At 58.9% G+C, this 18,535-nt stretch overlaps 2 protein-coding genes across 2 annotated transcripts; both read left to right on the plus strand.

Moving 5' to 3' along the window:
- Nucleotides 1–310: 310 nt before the first annotated feature.
- On the plus strand, nt 311–1,594 carry GJC2 (gap junction protein gamma 2). The gene has a single exon (XM_054584072.1). It carries the CDS (start codon nt 311–313, stop codon nt 1,592–1,594), a length of 1,284 nt encoding a protein of 427 aa, XP_054440047.1.
- An 8,316-nt stretch (nt 1,595–9,910) lies between these two features.
- Nucleotides 9,911–18,244, plus strand: IBA57 (iron-sulfur cluster assembly factor IBA57). The gene is made up of 3 exons (XM_054584073.1): nt 9,911–10,251; nt 16,444–16,787; nt 17,068–18,244. Exons 1-3 carry the CDS (start codon nt 9,911–9,913, stop codon nt 17,457–17,459), a joined length of 1,077 nt encoding a protein of 358 aa, XP_054440048.1. The 3' UTR covers nt 17,460–18,244.
- The last annotated feature ends 291 nt before the right edge of the window (nt 18,245–18,535 follow it).

The raw sequence follows: 18,535 nt of genomic DNA on the forward strand, positions 1-18,535 counted from the left end.
TGGAGTCGGGTCTGAGAGCTGCAGCGGGGAGTGGTCAGCTGGAGCCAGGCAGCCTGCTGTTTCCACCCTCCGCGAATGCAACCCCCTGCAGGGTCAGGGCCCCTGCCCCAGTGTTCCTCCTGGCCTTGGGTGGAGCTCTGCTCCTGCAGGGTCCCACACCCCCCTCCCCACCCTCCTGCTCCTCCTCGTCCCCCACCAGGGTTGAGCTTTGCTCTTTTCCTCAGGACCCGCCGACATCCACTCCCACCCCCCTCCTCCCCACCCTGGTTGAGCTCTGCTGTGGCCCACAGGTTCCTGCCCCCCCGCCCCTATGACCAACATGAGCTGGAGCTTCCTGACGCGGTTGCTGGAGGAAATCCACCACCACTCCACGTTCGTGGGCAAGGTGTGGCTCACGGTGCTGGTGGTCTTCCGCATCGTGCTCACGGCTGTAGGAGGCGAGTCCATCTACTCGGACGAGCAGACCAAGTTCACGTGTAACACCAGGCAGCCAGGCTGCGACAACGTCTGCTACGACGCCTTCGCACCCCTGTCCCACGTGCGTTTCTGGGTCTTCCAGATTGTGGTCATCTCCACGCCTTCCGTCATGTACCTTGGCTACGCCGTGCACCGCCTGGCCCGCGCCGCACAGCACGAGCGCCGCCGGGCTTCCCGCCGCAGCCCCGGGCCCCGCGCGCCCCCCGCGCCCCTGCCACTGCCCCCGCCGTCCCACCACAGCTGGCCCCAGGCCATCGACCTGGGCGAGGAAGAACCCATGCTGGGCCTGGGCGAGGAGGATGAGACGGGGGCGGCAGAGGGCCTGGGCGAGGAGAACGAGGCGGAGGATGAGAGCGCGGCCAAGGATGCCGGCGGGGACGCCAAGGCGGCGGGGACCCCGGGCCCCAACGGGCCGCACGACGGGCGGCGGCGCATTCAACGCGAGGGCCTGATGCGCGTGTACGTGGCCCAGCTGGTGGCGCGGGCCGCCTTCGAGGTGGCGTTCCTGGTGGGCCAGTACCTTCTGTATGGCTTTGAGGTGCCGCCCTTCTTCCCATGCAGCCGCCGGCCCTGCCCACACGTGGTCGACTGCTTTGTGTCGCGGCCCACCGAGAAGACGGTCTTCCTGCTGGTCATGTACGTGGTCAGCTGCCTCTGCCTGCTGCTCAACCTCTGCGAGATGGCGCACCTGGGCCTGGGCAGCGCGCAGGATGCTGTGCGAGCCCGTCGCCCCCCGGCCGCCGCTCCCAGCCCGGCACAGCGCCCGCCGCCCTGCCCACTCCCCGCCGCGCCCGCCGGCCTGGCCTGCCCGCCAGACTACAGCCTCGTGGTGCGCGCGGCAGAGCGCGCGCGCGCCCGCGATCCCGATCTGGCCAGCCTGGCGCTGCGGGCCCTGCGGGACCGGCACGCGCTCGGGGACCATGACCGCCCACCCTGCTCCGGCCTCCCCGCGCCCACACGGGGGCCCCCGAGGGCCAGCGCGTCCGCTTCCGGGTCAGGCAGTGCTACGTCGGGGGGCACGGGCGGGGGCCAGGGCCGGCCAGGGGCCAAACCGAGGGCAGACTCAGAGAAGGGCAGTGCCAGCAGCAGGGAGGGAAAGACCACCGTGTGGATCTGAGGCCCCTCCCCCAATGCTCTCCGTCCGCCCTCCCGCCGGGCACCGGTGGGGCCTCGGGGATAAGGCTGGGGACTGGACGCACTGGAAGCAGAGCACATCTTCTTCCTCCTTTTCCTCTCCTTTCTCTTTCTCCTCCTCGGGAGAGGCGGGAAGGGGAAAGGCATCATCTGCTCCGTTTCACTGCCCCATCCCACCCAAGTTCCCTCTCTGTCCAAGATAAGAGGAGGACAGGCCTGGCAACCACGAAGTGTCCCCAGCTCTGATCCTGAACCCTCGACCGGCGGGCTGGAGTGTGGCTAGGGCTATCCAGAGGCGCCTTGAGCTGCTCTGGTCTGGGTGTCCTGTCCTTCCCTCCGAGTCTCCCTAGGACCCGACCAGCACCTCAGGACAAGGACCCTGGGCAGAGTGCCCGGCCTCGTCTTTGCTCCCCTACAGCAGCCCCGGTGTGACGCCCAGGGGTGCCTGGCCTTGGCATTGGGGGTGCAGATGCTCCCACTCCCTGCAGCAGCCGATGGGGCTGCTTTACTAGCACCCCGGCCCCCAGCCTACGTGCTGTGCTGCTTCCTGCAGAGCCGGAAGCAATTCTGAGTCCTCTTCCTACATAGGGGAAACCAAGGCAGCCCTGGGCTGTGCCTCCTCCTGCCTGGGTCCTCCGTGCCCCAGCGAATGAGCTGCTCATTCTCTTTCTCTCTCTCTCTCTCTCTCTCTCTCTCGCTCTCTCTCTCTCTCTGTCTCTGCCTCCATCTGGGCTGAGGCCCTGGAAGACTGGGGCTGGAGGTGGCCACACCCTTTGAACTTTGCAGCTGCCTGGCAAGGGCCCTTCCTCTGGGACAGACCTGAAGTTCCCCAAAGATGTCAGTCTGCCTTGCTGCTGGGCCCAACAGGGTGGTGGCCAGGGGTTGCAGCTTTGGTGGTGCTAGGGGGAGGGGCTCTGGGGCTCCTAATGCAGACACAGCCTCCGAAACAAAGGGCGTAAAATAAAAAACTAACTTTTGTTTACAACCATGCGTGTGTCATGCATAGGTATGCACACAGATGCATGTGTGATGTGCTCATGTGGTGTGTATAAGCACATGTATGTATGTGTGTGTGTGGTGTGGCATCGCTGGCCTCCAGGGACACAGCTAAGCTCCAGGCTAGCCTGGGAAGCAGCTCCTCAGAGACGCTTGGGTGCAGCTTAGTGCCAGGCAGCAGGCTCGGTGGGCACCTCCGGGCTCGCAGACGGTAAAAACAAAGAGCTGGCCAGGCCCTAACACTGACAGCCAAAGTCAGCCTGTGGCTCAGGGGACAGAGGGGCACTGCCATCCCAGCCCCAGCCTGATCTGGATGGTGGCCAGAGCCATCGGTGGTGGCTATGGTGAGGGGCAGGGATGGGCAAGAGAGCCGGGGGGGAGGCGACGGGGGATGGGAGAGAGAGGGGTTAGGCTTGGTGACCCAGCTGCCTCCCCGCCTCCCTCAGGCCCAGGGCATGTCATGACAGCCTCCCCTGGCTGCAGACCCTCCCTTTGCTGCCTCAGGGCCAAGCCCCAAGTCAGGGCCGAACCCCGACCCCAACCTCAGCCACCTCTTGTCAGACACCAGCTGTGAGCTGAGTTCCTCTTCTGTCTGGGATCAGACCAGCTGGGCCCCTAGGGGAGCCTCTCCCTCAGCAAGCCCCGCACCCGGGGGCGCCCCGCCCCTGGGTGAGCTGCACTTCCAGGGAGACCTGCTCCCAGGAGGGCCTGCCCTGCAGGAGCCCCACTCCCAGGGTACCCACGCCTCAGGAGGTCCTGGATGGCGACGCCGACTTGGATCCAGAGCAGGGGCATGCAGCTCGCCTTTCCAGAAGAGGAAGGTCCACGAAACCAGCAGTCCTGGACGTGGGGCTGTGCTGCTGGCTGTGTCATCGCCGGGGGCGGGGGCAGTCCCCCGGGGGTGTGGGCTGGCCCCCACGGGGGCAAATGGGCACAGCAAGTGGCGGGGCGGGCAGTGAGGGACATCTGCAAAGAACGCCTGGGTGCCAGCACTTCGTCTACGGCTCCTCCATGCCCCAAGATCGGCCTCTTGCAGCCGGCTCTTTCCTCAGTAGAGGCCCTGGAAAACCTCAGGACCTCAGGGAGAAGGGTGGGCATCAAGGTGGGGAACAGTGGGACTTGGGAGACATAACAGCCATAGTGGCTGGAGAGGGCCAACGAGAAAGACAGGCAGGTGTCCACTCCCAGAAGGGCTGAGAGGCTGGTCTGTGTCCTGAAGGTCGGTTTCCCACAGCTGATGGTGAAAGGGTCCACGAGGGGTGGGAAGGGTGGAAGGTGGGGCATGGGCCCAGCATGCATCTGAAAACGAGCCACGAAGCCCAGCGGATTTGTGCTTTTGGAAGAACATTCTGGAGTCAAATACTCAAATAGACATTGGTCTTCTCACCACTGCATGAACCAATCCCCTGTAATAAACCTTTCTCTATAGATGACAAATTGGTTCTGTTTCCCTGGAGAGCCCCGACGAACATACCCCTTCTATCAGCCAGAGTTGGTTAAAGGGCATCCCAGCTGAGAGGGAAGCTGCAAATGGAGGCTCTGTTCTGGAAGGTGCCTCTGTCAGCTCAGGCTACGTAACAAATACCACAGGCTGGGGATTAAATGCCAGACATTTATTTTTCTCCGTCCTGGAGCCTGGGAGCCTGGGATCCACCTCGGGGCAGGGCTGGCTCCCCTGCGGCCTCGCTCCTCAGCGTGTGGACGCCCGCCTCCTCCCTGTGTCCTCACGTGGTTGTCTCTCTGCGCGCATCCATATCCTGATGTCCTCCTTTTATAAGGACACTAGTCATGTACGATGAGGTCCCAGCCTGTGGCCTCATTTCACTTTAGTTACCTCTTTAAAGGCTCCATCTCCAAATGTGGCCCTATCTGAGTCCTGGGCATTAGGGCTCTGCCCTGAGGTGTGCGCCCAACTGAACCTGCAGTCAGCATGGGGGAAGGAAGAGGCCTCCTGTCTCGGGAGCTCGCGGGCCTGTGTGTACCACCTGGGGCCTGTCGGACCTGTGAGCTTTGGATGGTGGTGTCCTAGGTTCTGTGGTCCCTGGCTGCCCCAGGCCTGGGAAGCCAACCTCTGTGTCATCCATGGTCTCATCTCTAAGACCAGTTCCTTGGTGCTGTGACACAACCATCTTGCGCCTGAGCCGATCCTGACATGGGTGACTATCTCCCACTCGGACGTGGCATCCAAGAGGCACAAGTTTGTTAACTCCGAGAGGTGGAGCCCAGCCAGCCATTCAGCCTGGTGCTTTGTGCTCGTGGCTACTTGGAAAAAAACCTTTTCATTTTCCCTGCCAACCTGGTATGGCCATGAGGGCGAAGGGCTGAACATGAAGGGCGAAGCACAGAACTTCCCTCCCTGCCCATCCCCGTCCTCCAGCCTGGCTCAGGAGCAGGCCAGCGGGATGAGCCTCGGTGCCTGGTGGGGTCCCTGGGCTGCGTGGGGCCCGCCCACATCCAAGCTGGGCCAGGGCCAGCCCGGGGAGCATCTGGCTGGGGCAGGACCACATGTAATGGCCTTCTTGTCTCATTCTCATCCGTTTCCATGGCCAGAGCCAGCTCCCTGGCTGCTCAGGGAGACCGCAGAGGGCTGCAGGGAGGGGGTGCTGCGACACCCCCAGAACAGGACAGCTTCCTTATCCTGCCTTTGGGAAGGGAGGAGGCCACGAGGAGAGAATAACAGGAAACCGCCCCTGGCTCAGCAGCATCTGGGAAGCGGGGTCTGACCCCCACGCCCGCCATGTTCCAGTTCTCAGCTCCCCCCCCCCCCCCCGCACCGCCCCGACAACTCCAGTCCTGTGCCCTCAGAGGGAGGAGAGTGCACACGTGTACCCAGCCGTCCCCAGGGAACGTCCCGAGGCCAGGCGCCAGCTTTCCCCAGAGCCACGGCAGGGGAAGCAGCAGCGGGGGCTGAGAAAGGGCAGCAGTAGCGTGGTGCTTACATGCCAGGGTCCTTACTGTCAGGCTGGCCAGGCTGTTGCAGACACCTAGGAAGGCTTCCTGGAGGAGGGGCCCTAGAGCAGTGCTGGCTGGCAGATTCCTGGATGGTGGGAGGTGCTGTCTGTTCCATCCACTGCGGTAAGCACTAGCCACACATGTCTCTGGGCACATCAGCATTGTTATGTGGGAGGAGCTGGAAGGCTCCTGTGATACCACCTGAGGTGGTTTGCATTTAAACAGCTTGGGTGGTGAGGCAGGCTGGGCTTGGCTCCACTGGGAGGTCAGGAAGGTTCCAGGTGGCCCCAGGTTGCTTGCCGTCCCTTCCTGTGGCAGGGCCAGTGGGGAGCTGGTTTGTCTACTGGCAGGGATACAGGCTGACGTGAGGCTGAAGGAACGTGCCCCCCACCGTGTTGTCCTCAGGGCCTGGCAGGGAGGTGCTGGGTCACCTTTGGAATGCCCGGCTGGCAGAGGAAGCCCTCCTCCACGCAGGGGAGTCACATACCAGGCCTGGCTGCTCACAGCCAGGAAGCCAGCTGGGCGGGGGACCGCGGGCCTGCGCGGCCTAGGGACTTCGCACAGGCTGCTCATGCCCCGCACCATGCAGCTGGCCTGGTTGGGCAATCAGGACTTGCAGGGTTTGGGGGAGCTGCATGAACAGAGGAACAGCAAGGAGACTGACAGGCAGACAGGGCCAAATGTTGACAGTTGATGAGTCTGTTGCCAGTGGAAATAGGGTCCTTTCATGGAGTCACAGGAAAAAGCATTTCTGGGGACCTGCGCATGGGAGGTTGAGGTATGGTGGTAAGATTTACTGGGGTCAAAATAAACACAAAAGACTGTCCTGGGTTCAGCTCCATCCCGCTGTGGAAAAAGTCCAGCCTTGTCTTCATCAAGCCCAGAACCAAGGCCAGTGTCCCAAAGTTCTGTGCCCTGCGAAGCCTGGTCCGGCACGCGCAGTGTGTGTTCCCGGCTGCACTCCGGCTGGCGCTGCCCTGCCCTGCCCTGCCCTGCCCTGCCCTGCCATACCCAGGCTCACGCTTGCAGCCTGCACTTGGAGTCAGTGTGGCTGCTAGACCGTGTGGCTGCTGCAGAGAGAGAGTGAAACAATGAATAGGGCCAGCGCCTGTTACCAAACGAGAGAGAGGGAAAGGGGGGAGAGAAGGGGGAGGGGGGAGAGAGAGAGAGAGAGAGAGAGAGAGAGAGAGAGAGAGAGAGAGAGCGAGCGCGCGAGAGCGCGCGAGCCAGCGCTTTGTTAAGCTTGGACTGTGTTATCTCGGGCTTGGGAAGGACCAGGCGCCTTTCAAAACGACCAATCAACTTCCTAGTCATTCATGGGCTTCTGATATGTCCTTTCCCTAACCAATTCATTTCCTGGATCTTTCGGGGTTCTGTGTCAATTGCCCAATTAGATTCTTTTTCCAGGCTAGGCTCTGCTTCCTGCGGTCTTCATCGTAGTTCCTACTGTGCGTGCCTCAAACTGGAGAGACCTCCCCCTGCGCCATCTTACTTTTCCTGGACATGCGCCCAGCGCAGGAGCTTCTGCTGCTGCTTTATCTTTCCCCTGGGGATCAGGTCCTGAGGGCAGAGGATGCAGGGGTCCCCTGCGGAATGCTTGGGTCTGCAGATTCCTAATGAAGCAGGCTTATTGTCCCATTCAGCTCCCTAGTTGATTATGCTTAAAAACGTCTGATTCCTTAATATTTAGCTGCCAATGCCAACAAACTGGGTGAAGGGTGGTACAGTTTATTGTTACTCTTTCACAATTCCTTCTGGTTAAATACTCCAAATAGAAAGTTAGAGAAATGCATCCACAGATGGTTAGAGCAGCTTTGGTGGGAGGTGGCATCTGGGCCCAGTTTTGAGATGGGGGCAAGTTGTGTGCTCTTGGGGGGGGTCTGCTGGGGGCGGGGGGACAGGGGTGGGAGGCCAGAGAAGGCACAGAGCAGACTGATGAGCCTGGAGGAGAGTGAGCTCTGGAGAGGAGAGGCTGGGTGACACGTGGGGACCTCATGGGTGCAAGGGCGCGCAGCTGAGCGCTGGAGTGGTGGGGGTACAGGGGGATGTGGAGGTCAGGCTTGTACACACGCAGTTTGAATATCAAAGGTGCCAGGGGAGTTTGGGGGGACGCGCCTGGACCGCCGGCATCCCTTAGAGCCCCTGGCTTGTGGACACGATAAAATCATGTAGCGGGATGAGGTGGTGAGGCTGAAGTGAGGTGGAGGGGCCCCCAAGGCCACCTCGCACCTCACACTACAGACTAGCACAGGCCCGCTCTGAAGGGCTCTGCCCAGCGGACTGGGCTGGAAGTGATGGCGAGTGACAGAGCCCAGGCAAGCGGCTGGGGGGGCGGCGCGCAGATGGATACAGCACAGGACGGGTTGCAGGCATTTGCTGCTGGTTTCCATTTGCTGTGTTGCAGTTTCCTGGGGAGACAGTGGGTTAAGGGACAACACACAGGCTCTGAGTTTCCCTGAAAGGGGAGCAAGCAACTGGGGATGAGAGCTAATGGGGGAAGAGGGGTTCAGACACTGGTGTTCAGGGCTTAATTGTGTTCCCCAGTATCCACCTGTGGAACCCCTGAGCCCCAGCGTGACTGTATTTGGAACTGGGCTTTTAGGAAGGGATTAAGGTTCAATGAGGTGGCATGGGTGGCGCCCTGGTCCCACAGGACTGGTGCGCTCAGGGAAAAAGTGCCACCAGGAGTGCGCGGGCTGTCTGCAGCCTGCCCAGACGGCACCCTGGTCTGGGGTGTCCAGCTTCCCTCCAGGGCTGCGGGAGGCCGGGTATCTGCTGTTTGAGGTCCCCAGCCCGCGGTGGTGGTTATGCAGCCTGACCCGACTGAGACGCTCAGGAAAATAGTATGGAGACTTCTGGGAAAACTGAGCATAGAATACCATAGGACCTAGCATTTCCACTTCGGGTGTGTACTTGTAATACTGTGATTTATAATAAATATATATTTGGTTTTGTACTGTTCCTGGTACAGTGCTCTTGAAACCCTTGAAATATCCTGTGATGAGAACCAGAGAGGTGTCTTTTGTTATATTACTGGAGTGACTTTTGGGGCTGGTTGCCCAGGAAATCAACGAGTGATAAGAGGGTTGGAACGTTCAGCCCCACCTCTCCGCCTCAGGGGAGGGGAGAAGGGCTGGAGGTTGAATCTCACTGATGGCCAGTGACTTAATCAATTGTGCCTGTGCAATGAAGCCACCTCTCACTACGACAAGGGTGGGGTTTGGAGAGCTTCTCTGCAGGTGGATACCTGGAGGTGCAGGGATGGTGCTGGGCTCAGAGAGCAGGGAAGCTCCTTGTCCTTTTCCTGCACCTGGCCCTGCGCACCTTTTCCGTCTGGCTCTTCCTGAGTTATATTCTCTGTAAGTCGTCAACTTAGTGAGTAACTGCTTCTCTGAATTCTGTGAGCTGCTCTAGCAAATTAGTGGCACACCCAGGACAGGGTTGTGGGAACCTCCAGTTAGAAACACAGGCCTGTGGGATCTACGTTATCTCTGGCTAGATAGTGTCACAATTGAATTAAATTGTGGGTTATCCAGCCTGTGTCACAGAATTGCTTCAGGTGTGCACCGCCACCCCCCCCCCCGCCCTCGCACACACACTGGGTGATCAGAAGTGTAATAAGTGAAAGGAGTATGAGAGAGCTACACACAGGAGTGGGTTTCCTTGCACAGTGCCAAAAGCAGGGTCTTGAAGAGATATCCGCCCACATAGCAGCACAATCACAAAAGCTGAGGCGTGGAAGCAACCCAAGTGTCCATCAACACGTGAGCAGATAAACAAAATGTAAGGGGATGTTATTCAGCCTAAAAAAGGAAGGAAATACTGACACACTGTAGATCAGCCTGGAGGGCATCGTTGGCAGGGGATCAGCAATCAGAAAAGGATAACACCGCGTTATTCCTCTCACATGAGTCCCCAGAGGAGTCAGGTTCACAGACAGAGTTGTGTGGGAATGTGTGCGCTAGGGGCCGAGGAGAGGATGGGGTTCCAGGTTGATGGGTATGGTTTGGGAAGATGATAAAGTGCTGGACGGTGGGGATGCCTGCACGACCGTACGGTACGCGTAATGACTCTGAACTGTGCACCTGAAAAGCACTGAGGCTGCTGTAAGCAAGCAGAAACTCTGCTCTGAAAATCCACCGGCAGGCCAGGGCAGGTGAACCCAGAACCTGGAAGAGGAACCAGTCCAGGGAACGGGCGGGCGGGGCGGGGCGCTCCAGAGGCTCCGCCCCTCCCACGCCCTCGCGCATGTTCCTCCCGCCGCCAGGGGCCGCTATGGCGTGCGCCCGCGCCCTCCCCCCCAGCTCCCCGCGCCGGGCCGCGCTTTCCTCTCGCCTCACTTATGCCCAAGATGGCGGCCGCGTCGCTATTCCGGGGCGCGGCTCTAGGGTGTAGCAGCCCTGCCTGGCGTTGGCGGCTGCGCGCGGTCTCAAGGCACCGCCTGGCCCGCGGCTCGGGCGGTCACGGAAGCGACCCCACTAGCGGCGCGGCCTGGGCCTGCTTCCCGTTGGGCGAGCGCGCCCTGGTGCGCGTGCGCGGGCCGGACTCGGCTCCCTTTCTCCTCGGGCTGCTGACCAATGACCTTCCGCTTCCGGGTCCTGCGGACGCTGAGGTCGTGCCCCGGGCGCGTGCGGGCTACGCTCACTTCCTCAATGTCCAGGGACGCACACTGTATGACGTCATTCTCTATGGGTGAGCGCAGACTCGGAGACTGAGAGACGGAGTCAGGGGAGGGGGCACCTAGGAGGAAGGTGGGGAGTCAACGGGAGCGAGACACCAAGGGAGGGGTGGGGGCCTGGGGAGAGGAGGTACCCAGAGAAAGGGCCTTCTAGGGGTGGGCCCCCGAGGATGGAGGTGCCCTGGAGCACTTGGGCGAGGCTTCCATAGGTGAGCGGGAGGGGCGCTCGGGTACGGGCCAGCGGAGCGCTTCTGTGGTGGCGGCGGGGACAGGTGCTGGGCGCTGCTGCACCTGGCTTTCGCTGTCGTTCAGTCTTGCCCTGGTCGCCCTGTCTTCACTGCACGAAAAAGGGGGCTAGGACTGCAGGGAGCAGCTTCTGCGTGACCAGCTTGGGCCACGACTTCCCGAGTTCTGCGGTTTCCCCCGCATTTCCCTCCCAAGTCTCCCTCTATCCAGTGGTATCCATGGTTGGCGTTGTGTATCAGCCTGTGTTGACATTATCATGACCCACGTGATGGTCACGGCGCCCGCCTCTAGTGCGATTCCGGGCCGTGGGTCGGGAGTCACCCGGCGGATGTCCTGCGCCACGCCCCGGGAACTCCCACGCCCCCCTCCCGTGTGGAGGCGTCCGCATCTTTCTCTTTGGACTCTTGCAGAGGAAGAGGAGCCAGCTCTTTAGTGGCTTGTTGAGAGGTGGGATGCTTTAGGTGGACTTGGACTCATAATAGGTCTGCACGTGGTATTATCTGATAGCTTGGTGGGAATAAAATTTCAGGTGGAAAGTTGTCACTGAGAATTGTGAAGCCATGGCATGCCTTTGCGGGTATTTCTATTGAGAAGCTTCTTGCCTTTTTGTTTTTGGGGCGCTGAAAGCTCGGAGGGGCGCTTTATCTGATGATATTTTGCGTCATCTTTCCTGTCGTGTTGCCGGAAGCTTGGTGGGTGCTGTGGCAGCCTCGGTAAGGTATGGCCTTCAAGCATTCGCCACCTGCCATGCCCCCTTGTTTGCCTACTGCCTGGGGCTACTGTGTCTTCTGATCCAACAGCAAATCTGTGATTAGACACCCTGTGGCCCAAGCCCAAATTGTCTACCATCTGGCCGTCTGCAAAAGCATTTGCACCTGCTATGTTTCAGAGATGCCAAGGTCGGGGGGGAGGTGGGTATTAAGGGGACTAAATAGTAATGGAAAAAAAATAACAATAAAGACTACATAAAAAAAATGCCATGGTCTTTGTTTGTCGCACATACCTTACTACATTCCTGTACTTGCTTTAATTTCTTTATTTTAGAGCCTGCATTCTTTGATTATCTTGAGCCCTCTGTCAGTAATTTTCAGTAGCATCTATTTTGGTCGTTACTGCGTTGTAATAGTGGTGTTTTGATACCCAAATTTCATTGCTGTGTCTGCAGTCTGCCTTTACATCTTTTAGCCTTTGTGTTCTTGTTATGGGTTTATATTGTAAGTCGCTCTACAGTGTAAGGTAGTTGGTTGCTTTTTCTCTGTGCTTTCCTTCTGGTCCGGAACGTCGGTGCCCAGCTGCTGCGCCAGCAGGTCCTGTGCCAGCGCACACACTTGGCATCTCTTTCCGGACATTGCTTGTGCCCTGGTTTGACCTGGAAAACAATTGATTTTTCTCTCTCATCTAATTCCTGAGAAAGGGGTATTGTGCCACTCACTGTTCAGCGTGCTGAGGAAAATGGGGGCCACTGTGGTGACGCCTACTAACTAGTTTCCCTGCTGAGATTCCAACACAGCTCTGTGCAGGGAGGAGTAGGATGGCCCTTTATTCCATCAGAGACAGTGCAGAGGTAGTGGCCTTCTCAGCAGTGAGGAGAGGGAGGGGGTGAGGACACAACACGCCCGCTCCCCTTGGATGGCTGCTCCCAGGCCTGGGGGCTGTGTTCATCTTCATCTCCCAGTTCTCTTCTGTGGTGTAAGGCACGGGGCAGAGTCCACTCTCCTTCTGACCTGCCTGACACTTCTTTTCTATCCTGACCCTTCTGGTGAGTTCATGGGGTTAATTCTTGCGCTTCTTCCCCACCTCGTTGCTCTCTGCTGCTTACCTCTGTCTGATCTCTCTGGGGAGCGGGCAGCGCTGGGTCTGATTGTCCCCTGTAGGCCAGTGTGCCTTCCTGCTTGCTCTGTTAGCTCCTGCCTGCCATGTTCTCGGCATCCTCTCTCTCTCTCTGTCTCTCTGTCTCTCTCTGTCTCTCTCTCTCATTTTTCATTTCAACTCTCATGCTTCTGATTTCCCGTCCTTGAGTCATTTCTCAGAGCACCCTGTTCTTGTGTCCTGGATGTAGCACCTTCTCTTAGGGGTAGCTTTTTCTTTGTAAAGTAGACTTAAATCAGCCTTACAAATAAAATAGCTAGTTATTTCACCAGCAAATGAGTTTATTTGGGAATGTCAGAGAAATTGCAACTGTGGACATTAAAGATTTTATTTTTTAGAGAAAGGTAGAGGGAGGAAGAGAGAGAGAGAAACATCAATCAGTTGCTCTCTCCATGTGCCAAACTGGGGACTCGGCTCACAACCCAGGTGCGTGCCCTGACCAGGGATTGAACCTGTGACCTTTTGGTTCACAGGCTGGCACTCCATTCACTGAGCCACCCAAGCCAGGGCAGGAGGTGTTGTTTTGAAGAGGGGTTCACTGGAGGAGATTTGAGAGTTCAGGGTGGTGGTAGGTAGCTTCCCATTGGCTGGGTTGTTGCTGGGCAAAGAGAAAACCTCCCTCTTGAAAGTTAGCTTCTTCCTGCAAGAGTCTGCAAAGGGCAGTGAGCAGAGTGTGTGAGAACTCCACCTTCAGGGCTTCCCAGCCTGATTTTAGCGAGGCTTTTCTCTATTCACTTTCACTTTAGAGCAGTTTTAGCAAAATTCGGGGGAAGGTACGGAGATGTCCCATACACATCCAGGGCCTTCCCCACTAACAAAATCCCCTTCCAAAGTGGTGCGTTAGTTACAGCCGATGAACCTGCATGGACACATCATCCAGAGTCCATAGTTTACACTGGGTTCACTCCTGGTATTGTGCAGTCCGTGGGTTTGGACAAATGGATAATGACACACATCCACCATCGCAGTGTCCTGCAGAGTAGCTTCACCACCCTGAAAGTCGTCTGCTCCGCCCGTTCCTCCCTCCCCTCCCCGCAACCCCTGGCAACCACTGATCTTTTTAGTGCCTCTAATTTCCAGACTGTCAGATGACTGGATTGTACAGTAGGTGGCCACCTCCTGTCGGTTCCTTTCCCTTAGTAATACACAGCACACTTCAGTTCCTCCGTGTCCTCTTTTTTTTTTTTTTTAAGACTTTATTTTATTTATTTTTAGAGGGGAAGGGAGGGAGAGGAACATCACTGTGTGGCTGCTTCTTGCGTGCTGCCCATTGGGGACCTGGCTCTCAACCTAGGCATGTACATTGACTGGGAATCGAACTGGTAACCCCTTGCTTCACCGGCCAGCACTCAATCCACTGAGCCACAGCAGCCAGGACCTCCGTGTCTTTTCATGGCTTGATAGCTGGCCTCTTCTTAGTGCTGAATAATACGCCATCATAGGGTTGTAGCACAGTTGGTTTATCCCTCCACCTACTGAAGTTGGGGCAATTATGAATAAAGCTGCAGTAAACATGCAGTTCCTTTGGGTTAATACCAAGGAGCACAATTGCTTGCAGTTTTGTGAGAAACTGCCGAACTGTCTTCCAGAGTGGCTGCACCGTTTTGCATTCCCACCAGCTCCTGTTGCCACCCCATCCTCACCCCTGTTTGTGATCCTGGTGTTGGCCATTCTCGCAGGTGTGTAGTGGTAGCTCGTTACTTTGATTTGCATTTCCCCGAGGAAATGTGATGTGGAGCATCTCTTCATGGCTCATTTGCCTTCTGTGTACATCTTGTTTGCTGAGGTGTCTGCTAAGGCCTTTGGCCTGTTTTTTATTTAAGTACTTTATTTATTTTTAGAGAGAGAGGAAGGGAGAGAGAACTGGGACTCAGTCCGCTGAGCCATACCAGCCAGCTTTGTCCATTTTTTAATCAGGTTGTTTGGTTTTTTTTCAAAAGAAAGTTTTATTTATTTATTTTTAGAGAAGAGTGAAAGGAGGAAGAAAGGGAAGAGAAATACTGATGTTTGAGAGAAACCTTGATTGGTTGCTGTTCACCACCCCCCCCCCCCCCCCAAATCTGGGGACCTGGCCTGCAACCCAGGCGCGTGCCCTGACCGGGAACTGAACTGGTGACCTTCATGTTTGTGGGATGACATCCAACCCACTGAGCCACACCAGTCAGGGCAGATTGTTTGTTCCCCTCTTGTTGGGTTTTAACTGGCCCTTGTGTGTTTTGGGTGACGATCCTTCGTCAGAGGAGACTTCTTAAATCTTTCCTGCCTGTCCGTGGCCTGTCTCCTCTCTGGGGACAAGACTGCAGTGTTTGAAGGTCCTTGTCTTTTCTTGGCCTGGCCGTCCTGGTGCAGGCCTCCTTCTTGTGCTGGCTGTGGCGGGGCGCCCTCCTGTCTGCCTGGGAGTCTCTGGGCGCTGCTTTGCCTGGGCTGCTGTGGGGGTTCCGATGGTCCTCTGTTCCCTTGTTTCCCGTCATGCTGTCTCTACTGCTGTCCAAGATTTAAAAAATAAAAATATGCCTGCAAACAGTTAAAAAAAGGCTTGTTAAAAGGCTTATCACGGAAAATGACTGTCTACTGTCTCCCTTCTCACCCACATGGATCTACCCTCTCCAGAGGCAGCTCCTTTTAAAAAAAATTTATTTTGACATAATTATAGATTCACAGAAGATGCAAAAAAAAAAATAAAAAATGTGCAGGGAGGTCCCATGCCCTGATTGTAGTTCCCCAAAAGCAGCGTCTTGCCTGCTGTGTCCAGGGGATGGACGCGGGCCATCCACAGAGAGAGCAGCTTCCTCGGGCTCCACGTGCAAGAGCGTGTGCGAGTGCAGGTCTCTGCGATTTGACCACAGATGTGTACCACGCGACCTCAGGACAGCGCTCCAGTGGCAGCTCTGGCTCCCTCCTGTCCCCGCAGCCCCTTGTCTGCTCTTCCTCCATCTCTGATTGCTGCGTTTCAGGAAGGTCATGCAAGTGGTCCTTGCCCATAGTGCCCTTCAGCTCCATCCAGCTGGTATCAGTGGCCTTTCCCTTTTCCTTGCTCAGTAGTATTCCATCAAGGGGATGAGTCACAGTCTGTTAACCTTCTAGTGGTGTCCCTGTTGGTTTTGGTTTGTCTGCGTCATGAGGAATGGTGCGGAGGTTCTTTTCCTGTGCTTCTGTCAGCTCCTCTGAACTCTTCTGTTCTGGCTGCTCTTGTTTTTGACATTCTGTGAGGACAGTTAGAAGGCGATGGGCCAGTCTGAGTTGCTGTGGCAGCTGACCTTCCCCACCCTCCCCACACATCACTCAGTCTTTAATGGACCCATGGCCCCTGGTTATGGGAGGCGAGGGTGTGGACCCAACAGGGCGCGGTGCTTGGAGCGCGCCCACTGAGACCTGGCACAGCAGGTGATGAGCTCCGCGGGAGGGCACTGTCCGATGGCCTTTCTTTCTTGTCCTTGCTCCCGGTAGGTCTTACTTCCCTATGTCAGCTGCCTCCGCTGTGGGACCTAGTTCAGTTCACATATGCAACCCAGCCCCCAGCTGTGCCTGGTCATCTCTGTGTAAACCGCGCACCCCCCCCAACCCCCCGCCCCCGCCGGGGTGTAACGCTGCACTGCCCTCTCCGCTGTGCTTGCGCCTGTGAAGGAGCCTGCCCTGCACCTGGTCCGCACACTGGAATCCCTGCGCCGTTGGCGTGCACGTGTTCTGCCCGGAGGGGCGTTGGGGCGGTTGTCGGGCTGGCCGAGGGCAGCTGGGGGGTGTGGCCTCACCACTCCAGAGCGCCCCTCCCCTCCAGAAACCTGCATGTGATCCCAGCTTTAGGACCCTGGCTTCTCACGCCTTCTGGGGCTGGAGGAGGCAACTCCTGTCCTCAAGTGGGCTTCGACACCTTCCCGCCTTACCTTGAGCGCTGGACACCACCGGGGTCTCTGGGCCTGTGGCCCGGGTGGGAAGCGTGCGTCCTGAGGAGGCTGTGGGGACCCCGGTGTGCCCTGCCCTGCGCAGTGGGACGGGAGGCCTGGGGAGGCCGTGGCCCGGCTCTGCCTGCTCGGCCCGCGTTGTGACGCCCGGTGGACCCCCACCCCACCACATGCCGCTGTCCCTTCCTGCAGGCTCCGGGAGCAGGCTGACCAAGCGCCTACCTTCCTCCTGGAGTGTGACAGTTCGGTGCTGGGCGCACTGCAGGAGCACCTGGTGCTGCACAAGATTCGGCGGAAGGTCGTGGTGGAACCGCATCCCGAGTGGCACGTTTGGGCCGTGCTGCCCTGCATCCCCGAGGAGGAGGCCCGTGGGGCCTTGCCACTGCCCGAGCCCCAGGGCGCCGCCATCCTCACCCGTGACCCCCGCACTCCCCGCATGGGCTGGCGGCTCCTAGCCCAGGACGAGGGCCCTGCCTTGGTGCCCAGGGGCCGGCTTGGGGATGTCTGGGATTATCACCGGCACCGGTATCAGCAAGGTATTGGGGGGTCTCAGAGGGGACCAGCTGGGGGGTGCAGGGTTGGAGTGGCAGATGGGAGGAGCCAGTGGAGAGTGGCTGGGGTCAGTCAAGGGGTCCTGTCCTCTGTGGACTAGGAGTGAGGGCCAGGCAGCCTCTCGTGGGGGACAGGGACGAGGGTGGCAGGCAGAGGGCGATGTACTGGAAAGGGGAGGGGGCCCTGCCTGGCCTCCCTTGGCTGAGCGCCAGCTCCCGATAACACCTGAGCCCTTATCGAGCGTCTCCCTTTCCGCCCCCACAGGCGTTCCTGAGGGGGTCCATGACCTGCCCCCAGGAGTAGCCCTGCCCTTGGAGTCCAACCTGGCCTTCATGAATGGCGTCAGCTTCACCAAAGGCTGCTATGTGGGCCAGGAGCTGACAGCCCGCACCCACCACACGGGCGTTCTCCGCAAGCGCCTCTTCCCGGTGCAGCTCTCGGGCCCTCTCCCTGCGGGCGGCATTGCCCCCGGCACCGCGGTGCTCACCGAGTCGGGACAGGCCGCCGGCAAGTACAGGGCAGGCCAGGGGGAGGTAGGGCTCGCCCTGCTGCACTCGGACAGAGTCAAGGGCCCTCTCCACATCAGAACCGCAGGGAGTGGCCGGGTGGCCGTGACTGCCTCTGTGCCGGACTGGTGGCCCACAGCCCCCAAGTAGCCCAGCGGTCCCCGAGCTCCCGCGGAGCGCCTCTGTCCCCCCGCACACCTGCAGGCGGCCCGCGAAAGGCACGCCACCTCGGGAGGCCTCTGAGCACGAGCGCGGGGCTCCTGGGCTGTGGGCGAGACAGGTGTGTTACGGCGCCAGGCCACTCCCGCCCGCCATGCTTCCCGGAGGCCCCGGCCTCCCCAGTGGCTCTGGGCTGCCGGGCGGCCGGAGCAAGCCCTGCGCCTGCCTCTGCTGAGTCGAACCCCGTCTTCCACGAGGCCCAGACGGGTTCCGTCAGACCATGTCTGTCTGGAGGCTCTTTGCCCGTCAGCCAGGGAAGGAATGAGGATTGGCGCCTGTGGGCCCTCCCCTGCCATCCCGCCGCTCAGTCTGCTCCAGGGCGGGCCTGGCACCGAGGCATTGCAGCCAGGGTGTGGCGAGGGGCCGGCAGCTCTTGGGAGTCGTCTTCCGCGTGGCCTCAGGGCGCATGTCAGGGCAGGAACTGTGTGGCGGGCGCCATGCTGGTGTCCGCCAGTGGAGTGGGTGCTGCTCATAAGCACCACAGAAGGTTCTCCAAGTGCACCTCTGCGCCAAGTGGCCTGGGCAGGCACTCCTCCCAGAGCCCATGTGCGGAGGGGAGCTTCTGTTTGGTGGGTTGCCGCCATTTTTGGATGTGGCCACGCCTTTGTGATAAGAGGGCCCTTGTTTCCCCCTTTAAACCACTGATGTCCATCCTCCCAGTGCAGTGTGAACGTGGCTACAGGTGACCGACTCATGCCCCAGAGTGAAAATTAAATTTTGACCCATGAGAAGCGCGTGTGGATTCTGGTTTCATTTTGGTGGGAGGCTTGGGCTTGGTTTGGTGTAGAGTAGGTATGTTGAGAAGGTCTCTCTCGAACAGCCGAGCCCACCAGATGAAACACTTCAGTGGAGTTCCTAGCTGGCTGGGCTGACAGGGAGGTCAGAGGCCGGAGCCCTGGGGCCTCTGTGCTGTGGTCGGAGGCCCAGGGCACAGAGACGGACAGGCCTGCCCCGGAGCAGCGCCAGGTGGGGGAGGGGCCAGCCCGGTGCCGGCAGATCGGGAGGAT

Source organism: Pteronotus mesoamericanus, unplaced genomic scaffold, assembly GCF_021234165.1.
Source record: "Pteronotus mesoamericanus isolate MK-2021 breed Mesoamerican mustached bat unplaced genomic scaffold, CSHL_Meso_final contig_752, whole genome shotgun sequence".
NCBI lineage: Eukaryota > Metazoa > Chordata > Mammalia > Chiroptera > Mormoopidae > Pteronotus > Pteronotus mesoamericanus.